This window comes from Trichinella spiralis (genome assembly GCF_000181795.1).
Source record: "Trichinella spiralis strain ISS 195 chromosome Unknown Scfld4, whole genome shotgun sequence".
In the NCBI taxonomy this organism is placed as follows: Eukaryota; Metazoa; Nematoda; class Enoplea; order Trichinellida; family Trichinellidae; genus Trichinella; species Trichinella spiralis.
Genome location: NW_003526943.1, coordinates 4816373 through 4824613, shown reverse-complemented (window position 1 = coordinate 4824613; position 8241 = coordinate 4816373). Strand labels below are relative to the sequence as shown.

Here is an 8241-nt window from a genome sequence, read left to right as displayed (position 1 = left end):
ATTTGCAATACTTGAAAATAAAGAAGAAAAGGTAGAAAAAGATAAATACATCCTCTATATTGTCAAATTTGAACTAAGTGCATACCGACTCGAACTATCAGATTCACCATTTGCATGATTGAACAGTAGAAACAATATCCCCTTTACATGAAACATATTTTTTAATGAAACTTTAACAAAACGTCGACAACGTCGTGAATTTCAACATGCTTTTTACGCAGTTAGTGAAGCACACATTAACAAGTGGACAAATCTAGCGAAAAACCACTTTGCTAATGAATGGCCAATCATGACCAGAGTGTAATGATGATGTTCATGCAAGATTGATCAACATGAAGTCAACACAATTTTCACTATCCAACTTGAAAATTGAATTACTAACATATGTAGCGTTTTTGGATAAATAGGCAATTTGCAGCAATTAAATTTTGGCTCATCATTGCAGAAAAGTTTGCTATTGGCTGAAAATTCTAAATCAATCTGCTCATTTTGATATTTTTTATTTAATCATTATTGACGAGATGGATTAATTGTAATAATTATTTATTTAAATTTTAGAATTATTGTGAAATTCAATCTTTATTTAAAAAATGTTATGCAAAGCTGATTTGAAGCTTTTAAACAAAGAGCATAATTGCTCTGATAAACAGATAACTGCATTCATATCATGTGAAAATCAATGCAGAATTAACTGGAAAGAATTAATTTCAATTAAATGTTCTGTAGAAGCACCAGTGCCATAATAGAGCCATATCAGCCTAATAATCAAGCCGTTTAATGCTATTTAGCAACACCGTTATTAAAATACTTTCATATTAAACAGTAGCTCTTCAAATTGAGAAGCTTTACTCGCAGTGTCAAAAACAGAAACTCATACAGTATTGAAAGTGAAATGTGAAATATAAAAAGGACAATAAATAGGTTTATAATAAAAAACAAATTACTATACTTTTTTATTGTCCACGTTAGCAATAATCTAGGATAGGTCAATAAGATGGTTTCAGGTAAGATGAAACATATATTTAGATTCTTTTCTTTCAAGTTTCAATTAATTCATAAAAATAGTTGAACTTCAGAAATGAAATATTTGATTTGAAGTTATAGAAAGTTTTTAATAAATATTTTGAAGAGTCTATAAAAGTCTAAGCGATACTGTCAAATAAGAAGAATTTTCATGTGAATTATGCAATGATTATTTAAGAAATACAAAAAGTAATGCAGTTAAAGTTTTCAACAAATCTATTTATCCGTTGGAGAGAGTAAGTCAACTGTTGTACAAAACAGTAATGAAAAAACAATAATAAAGCTGCAGTCAACCCTATTGAAACATAAAAGTGTAAGCATAAATTATAAAATGAAGCAGAACAAGGACTTCTTGTGAGAAGCTGAAGTAGAAAAATGTGGAACGCCCTATTTCTAAAAGTCAGCCACACATTATTAATCAAGTTGAAAAAAATACATACTTATTAATACCATGCTCAAATAATTATCATTTTAATTTATATTTCTTTATAAAATTGGAATGTAAATTATTTTTTGAGCATAGGTAAATTTTTAAACTACAGTATAAATTTGTGCTTGTAATTTGGATAATACAGTAACCATTTTAATTAAAAAATTTCATTTTAAACTGTTTACTCGTTGCTGTGAACTCTAATTTTGGTTAAGTTTGAAAATTTTTGAATTCGACGTTATTTTTTGAGTTTTTTTTATTTTTACATGATCCGCTTCAGTATCAACTGTTTAAACAAGTAAGTGTGCGGATGTGAATAGCAATGTTTTACTTACTTTGACACAGCATGCCACTGCTATATGTTTTGTTAATCTTTGAATTTGAATTGTATATAATTTTTGAATTTTAGTGACGTGTTTGTTTATGTAAGTTTATTGAAGCATAAGTGTTGTTTTACAGATCTTTTAAAATGCAATGTAAGGAATGCTTTGATAATTTATAAAATGTTGAATCAGCAGTTTCAAAATTTGCATTTACATCATTTAATGTTTTAGTGACAACTAAAAATGTAAACTGGACGTATGGGGAATTTTTGTCGGATAATGTTCCCGAATTAAAAGCTTGGCAATGTCAAGAACTTGTAAAATTAATGCATGAACAAAACACTCTTCCTTTCATTGCGAGATATCGGCAACAGAAAATTGGAAATGTAGATGTTAGCGTTTTAAGACAGTGTTTTATGCTGTATGAAAAAGCGAAGTAAGTTTTTTATACTTTACTGAATGATGAAAATGTAAAGGCTGAGAAATAAATGTGATAATATTTTTCGTATTGTTACATCATATTGTTAATATATTTTATATTCATGTTTTTTTAATAAAAAATTATACAACTGTTATTCATTAGTTGATATATTTATTCATATAGTTGCATGAATAAACGTTATCTATATTTTATTGAGGAATTTTATGTATTTCAGTTTGAAAGGTATACATTTTTTGATTACGATGTCCAGATGGTGAAAAGGTTATTTTTAATTCCAGGAAAATTGATAAAACAGTTGGAAGCGCAGTGAAATCTTTGCAAGAAAAACACAAAGGAGATGAAGCTACTTCTACATCTTTGATTGATGAATTAAAATCAGCCAAATCGATTGAAGATGTTAATTTGGTGGTAAAGAGAAGTTGATTGTTTGAGGCTTTGTTAATTTTAAGTTTATAAATGATGTTTTCTATTATTTAGAATTAAAAAATAGTATTATTATTTTAAAATATTTAATTTATATATGTTGCACAGGTGTAATTTCATTATTTAGAAATCAAAATGCGGTATTTATTCGAAATTGACTTCTTATGAGCGAGCGATTGAAGCCGGCTTGAAAGAGCCAGCTATTTTTATTATGAACAGCGGGAAGCCAGTCGATTTATTAAAATATATATCGTCAAGTATTGCATTTGTTTAATATTAGAGTTTTGGAAATTTTTATCTTTTTTTTTAGATTTTCCAAATAAATTATCCGTTAAAGAAGGAATCATCGATATCATTGCAAAAGAAATTTGGATGCAGGATGAAACGCAGAATTTTATAAAAGAATTATTGTTAGTTTTTTGAAAAATTTAAAAGTATAAAATAAAAAGAATATTTTACAGTTTTATTGCAAATGAGTTATTTTCATTTTTGAGAATTGAATGTGAATTTCAAGTGTATACTTGTCAGTGCAACCAACTTTCATTTGAATAATTGCAGATCTCAGAAAGGTGCGAATGTTCAAGTTGAGGTGAAGCGAGTTGCTAAAAGGCGTTCAGTGGTAAACAGCAAAGATGCAAAGATGAAAAATAGTGAAAATTTTGCCGCCTATTTTGATTTTTGCAAATATTTGAACGCAATCAAAGCACATCAAGTATTTTTGATTTTTATTCGACAGGCAATCTGTGAACTGGTTGTTTCAGATTTTGGCAATTAATCGTGGAGTGAGTTGTGCTTTTTTGAAGAAAATGATCACTTTGCCGTTAAAATGGAAATCGCAATTTGTGACCGTATGTCAGGAAAATCTTCGTAAAGGAAAAAAGGCGATTAGTGAAATCGAGCGTGATGCCATTGAAAAGTGCTTCAACGAAATTGCCGACAAATATTTATGCCGATGTTTATGGTATTCAGCGTTGTATTCTGTGATTATATTTAATTATTATATTGTATGTTTTATTCTAACTGCTTATGTTCTTTGAATCAGATCTTTACTAAACTCTACCAAATAGTTTTGTAATCATGTTAAAACTTTATTCATTTGATCGTTTTCAAGAACATTAGTTTTATTATAGGAATAACGCAACCAAAGTAGCAGAAATGGAAGCATTAGAATGCTTTTCAAGAAATTTGAAGGATATGTTGCTTGTAAAACCCTTAAAAGGCTGCAGCATTCTGGGCATTGATCCTGGATTTGCTGCCGGTTGTAAATATGCTATGATTTCTTCTACTGGTAAACTGAGTTTAATTTTATTATTAAATTAAATTATCGAACAGTTGAAACATTGAGATTAAAAGATTACTTTTAGGAGATGTTATTGATACAGGAAAGATTTTTTTACGAAGTCCATCACAAAAAGAAGATCAAGTATTGATGAAGAAGTTGTGCGATTTGATGGTTCAGACAAAGTGCGAAAATATTGCCATTGGAAATGGTACTGGTAGTCAGCAGGCTCAGCAACTTATTTCTGATTTAATCAAATCAAATTTTTTTGCACCACTGTCGGTTAAATTTTGGTAAATCCTATTTTATGCGATGATTTTTTAAAGATTGTACTGTTGTTTAATTCATTTTTTTAAATTTATTTGTTATTTTAGCATTGTCAGCGAAGCAGGTTCATCTCGGTACAGTATTTCCAAAGTTGGTTGTGACGATCTACCAGGATTAGATCCAATATACAGAAGTGCAGGTTCGTTTTTTCTTTCTTGTTTTAATAATACATGTGTTGTTATATTTCAATTGATTATGAACATTATAAATTATTTTTAATTAATTAGTTTCCATTGCTCGTCGAGTATTGGATCCATTATCAGAGTACATTAAAATAGATCCTAAGCACGTTGGGATTGGTATGTATCAAGTGAGTAAATTTAGATGGAAGCTTTTGTATTTTGCAGTACATAATCCATTTATGTTAATTTAGCACGACCTGGCAAAAACAGAATTAACAGCAGTTAGAGATTCTGTGTTTGAAGAATGTGTCAGCTTTGTCGGCGTGAATTTGAATACATGTTCCTCTCAATTATTACAGTATTTCTATTTTATAAATTTCCTTTGCAGTGCATGTAAATTTTTATTGTTAGGCATGTTTCTGGTTTGGGAAAGCAAAAGGCTGAAGCAATTATCAAGCACAGGGCTAAATTAGGTTTTATTGTTAAACAATTAATTAATGTATTGCATGTGAATTCTTTACAGGTCAGTTTAGAAATCGTAAGCAACTTTTGCAAATAAATGGCATCGGTCAACATGTATATAAAATGTGTTGCGGATTTTTGCGCATTTATGCATCAGAATTAAATGAGCAGCGTCAAATTGGGACTTTGAAAAGAAAAGATTCAAAATATATGGACGTCGATGCCTTAGACGCAACATCGATTCATCCGGAAACTTATGAAATTGTGGACAAGTGAACATGAATATTTAAATTTCATTTAAAAAGATTCCCGAGTTAACAATTAATTTATTTAGATTGTTGAATCATTTGAAGCTGGACAGAATGGATCTGTTACGTGCAGAGGCTAGAGATGTTGTGGTCCGCTTTGGTAAAAATGGAGAAAATTTAGCAAAATTCAGCAAAAACTATCACATTGATATGGATACGTTGAATTTCATCATTAGCAATATCGAAAAATACGGTAACGATGATATTCGTGACGGTATGTGTTCTACTTTATCTGTTTTTTTGGGTGTTCAGAATTTCTATTATTTAGATTTTAATGGATGGACATTTGTTGAATCGGTAAATACTTTTGATAGTTTGTCTGTTGGTTCAATTCTGATTGGTACAGTTCGAAATATTGCTCCATTTGGTGCATTTGTCGACATTGGTGTAGGTGTGGACGGAATGTTGAATTCAAATGCCATTGGAGGAATTCCACTGCATGTAAATAAATAAATTTTTATTGGGAAAAATTTTATTTATAAAAAAATATTTTTTTACTCAGCAGTAAAATTGGATATTTTATCAAGTATATTTTCTTGTAATTAATGGAAACAAACAAATTAAGTTATTTTCACTTTGATTAGTAATTAACTTTTTCTTCGCAATTCTATCTATTTTCAGATCAATCAACAAGTTCGAGTATCTGTTTCTAAGATTGACGAAGAACGGAACCGTATCAGTTTACGATTGGTCGAAACATTGTGAAACATAGTCCGTCAATTTGAAATTGTATATCGGGTTTTTGGAAATTTTCACTCTACAGTAAACAGCAGTTGTGAATTTTATTCGTATGAGCATCACGAATTGTGCAATCATTCTATTATTTATTCATATAATCTCGTCACGCGTAGAACAGTCGGTGTCACAGTCCGTATTTGGCGCGAAACGCTTCGACACTTCTGTTGAGACGGTCCAACGAGTCGGGTTCGATGGAACCGCCGTCTGGGGTCGGTTGAACCGCTCGGACGAGCAGCCAAGCGACCGTCGTCTGACCAATGTCGAGCAACATTCGCACGACGGCGTCCCACTGTCTGAGAAAAGCCAACACCAGCAACGAGAGCGTCAAATCGCTGCTCGACAAGTGTTCGGCCCATTTGAGCATCACTTCGGTGCAACGTTGGTCGTCCAAAGCCACCTTGGCCAGCCAGACCGACTGTTCCCAGTAGCCGAACGACTGCAAATAGCGACAAGCGTCCAGCTGCTTGTCGATCAAGCACAAAAGCCAGATGCCGTCGAGCAGACGTCCGGCGGCGATCCAATTGGTCGCGACGAGTTGGATCGTGCGGCGACAGCGGGCCGACGAATGGCGGTGGTCGGCGGCCAGCAGGCAAGCTTGGAGACCGTTTTCGTAGTGGGTGTCGGCGTGGGTGGGATCGGCGGTTTCGGCCAGCAGCAATTCCACCGCCGCGTCCGACTGACCGAGCAACACGAGCGTGGCGACGTGGTTGCGCGTCTGGCGCCGACCAGCGGCGCCCAAGCTCAAACTGCTGCTCAACGTAGCCCATTCGACTCGTCTGAACTGGCCCGACGGGAACAAATAGTCGAGACAGTTCGGCAGTCGGACCGTCTCGTTCGACAACGGTTCGAGCGCGTCTTGGACGACGGTCCAGAAATTCACTTCCCACTGTTCGCCCAACAGTTGGGCAACTAGCCGGCACCGGCCAGCCAGACTCGAACAGTCCAGGCCAGACAACAGCGGGTCGCCCAGACAGCGCAACTGTTCCCCCAGAAGCGAACGTTCGAATTCGTCGATCGAACTCCTGCCCAGACGTTCGACGATCGTTTCGACCGACGGTGGCGGCTGATCGAACGCGACCTGTTCCAGCAGTGTATATTTGACCAACTTGGTCGAACTGGTCGACCAGAGCGTCGGACAGAACAGTCGGCCGGCAATTTGGCGCTCGTTGTTCGACGCCAACGTCGAAAAGCCGGCGTCGTAGATTCGGGCGCAGCCGTCGGTGGTCAGCAAAACTGGCACGCCACTTTCGAGCAGGCTCAAATCCACCACTCGCATGCCGATCGCATCCAGACGCAATTTGGACAAGCAGATCAATTTGTGCGGATTCCAGACCGACGCCCCTTCGGCTTGCAACGCCAGTACGGTGAAATCGCCCGGTCGGGGACAAAACTGGACATTTCGAATTTCGCCCAAATCGGACGACTTGCAACAGTTCGACGTTTTCGACTGCAAATTCCAAGCGCAAAATTGACCGTCGCTGTCGCCGAACACCAGCAAATCCTCTTTCCAAGCCATGGCCGACATCGGACCACTGGTGCCGGTCCACTGGGTCTGCACTTCGCAGCCGTCTTTCACATGCAGACCTTTGACTACCACGTGCCAGAGGTGATTTTCGTGGTCGAGAACGACCAAATTTTCCCTATACAGCACACCGGCCTGAGATTGGTGCTGTTGGTGGTGGTTGGTCGGCGATTCTTGCACCGTTGTTTCGTCGTTGTCCAATTCGATCATCATCTCATCTTTCGAATCAACACCCAGACCACCGCCCCCACCACTGTTACTATTATTCACGTTCAGTCGTTGAACATGGTGGTGCTTTGTCGACCACGCCATGTCGACCACTATTGGACAACGGCGAAACATTTTTCTTCACAAACGAAACGATTTCAAATCCCAATTTCCATCGGCTGTCTTCGAAATGCAATTGCCGAAATAGGAATAAAAATTTTACACCCAACTTTAAAAATACCAATATTACACATTTAATTATGTAAAAAAAGATCGTGTTCATGTGCGCGTGCAAAGTTCAACACATACTTTGATCATTTCCGATTGCCGATTCATCACATTCCGGGACGTAGTACTTGGGGCACGTCCCCTTCGGGATGGTCGACGTATAAAAGTTCGTTTCCAACCCAAATTATGGAAAGAGGATGCAATGAAAGTTTTGCAAAACAAGCACAGCTGAACGAAAATGTTCCACACCCACCCCATTTCCAAGCAGACCACTTGGACACAAATGGAAAACCGAAACTCTCGTTCCCAATTCGCCACGGTCCGCGTCCACGAGCTGCACAACGCCCTCCTGATTTGCCGATCAAATCAACTGTTCGCCGCTTCACCCACCGCTTCGACAAAACGCA

At 36.4% G+C, this 8241-nt stretch overlaps 3 protein-coding genes across 3 annotated transcripts; 1 reads left to right on the top strand and 2 right to left on the bottom strand.

Annotated features, from left to right (window-relative positions):
* Positions 1-378: 378 nt before the first annotated feature.
* On the bottom strand, positions 379-1605 carry Tsp_01204 (hypothetical protein; the record flags this gene model as incomplete). The annotated part of the gene is made up of 2 exons (XM_003376960.1): positions 1561-1605; positions 379-480 (listed from the first exon to the last, which is right to left on the bottom strand). Coding segments are annotated over exons 1-2 (147 nt in total), but the record flags the coding sequence as incomplete, so codon positions are not given.
* A 114-nt stretch (positions 1606-1719) lies between these two features.
* Positions 1720-5844, top strand: Tsp_01205 (putative S1 RNA-binding domain-containing protein 1). The gene is given in 19 exon segments (XM_003376959.1): positions 1720-1751; positions 1863-1882; positions 2008-2168; positions 2433-2479; positions 2497-2626; positions 2769-2898; positions 2952-3051; positions 3200-3353; positions 3403-3614; positions 3772-3929; positions 4006-4198; positions 4295-4386; positions 4475-4557; positions 4621-4727; positions 4781-4842; positions 4893-5103; positions 5166-5353; positions 5408-5580; positions 5761-5844. 19 exon segments carry the CDS (start codon positions 1720-1722, stop codon positions 5842-5844), a joined length of 2337 nt encoding a protein of 778 aa, XP_003377007.1.
* A 119-nt stretch (positions 5845-5963) lies between these two features.
* Tsp_01206b (putative bromodomain and WD repeat-containing protein 2) lies at positions 5964-7267 on the bottom strand (the record flags this gene model as incomplete). Its single annotated transcript, XM_003376958.1, has 1 exon — positions 5964-7267. A coding segment is annotated over one exon (1304 nt), but the record flags the coding sequence as incomplete, so codon positions are not given.
* Between the last annotated feature and the right edge of the window lie 974 nt (positions 7268-8241).

Bases quoted from the DNA above. Each gene is read 5' to 3' on its own strand.
- Tsp_01205 (XM_003376959.1), top strand. From the start codon at position 1,720: ATGATCCGCTTCAGTATCAACTGTTTAAACAA. The intron at 1,752-1,862 runs GTAAGTGTGCGG...TTTGAATTTTAG, and splicing joins AGTATCAACTGTTTAAACAA to TGACGTGTTTGTTTATGTAA. The intron at 5,104-5,165 runs GTGAACATGAAT...TAATTTATTTAG, and splicing joins ACTTATGAAATTGTGGACAA to ATTGTTGAATCATTTGAAGC.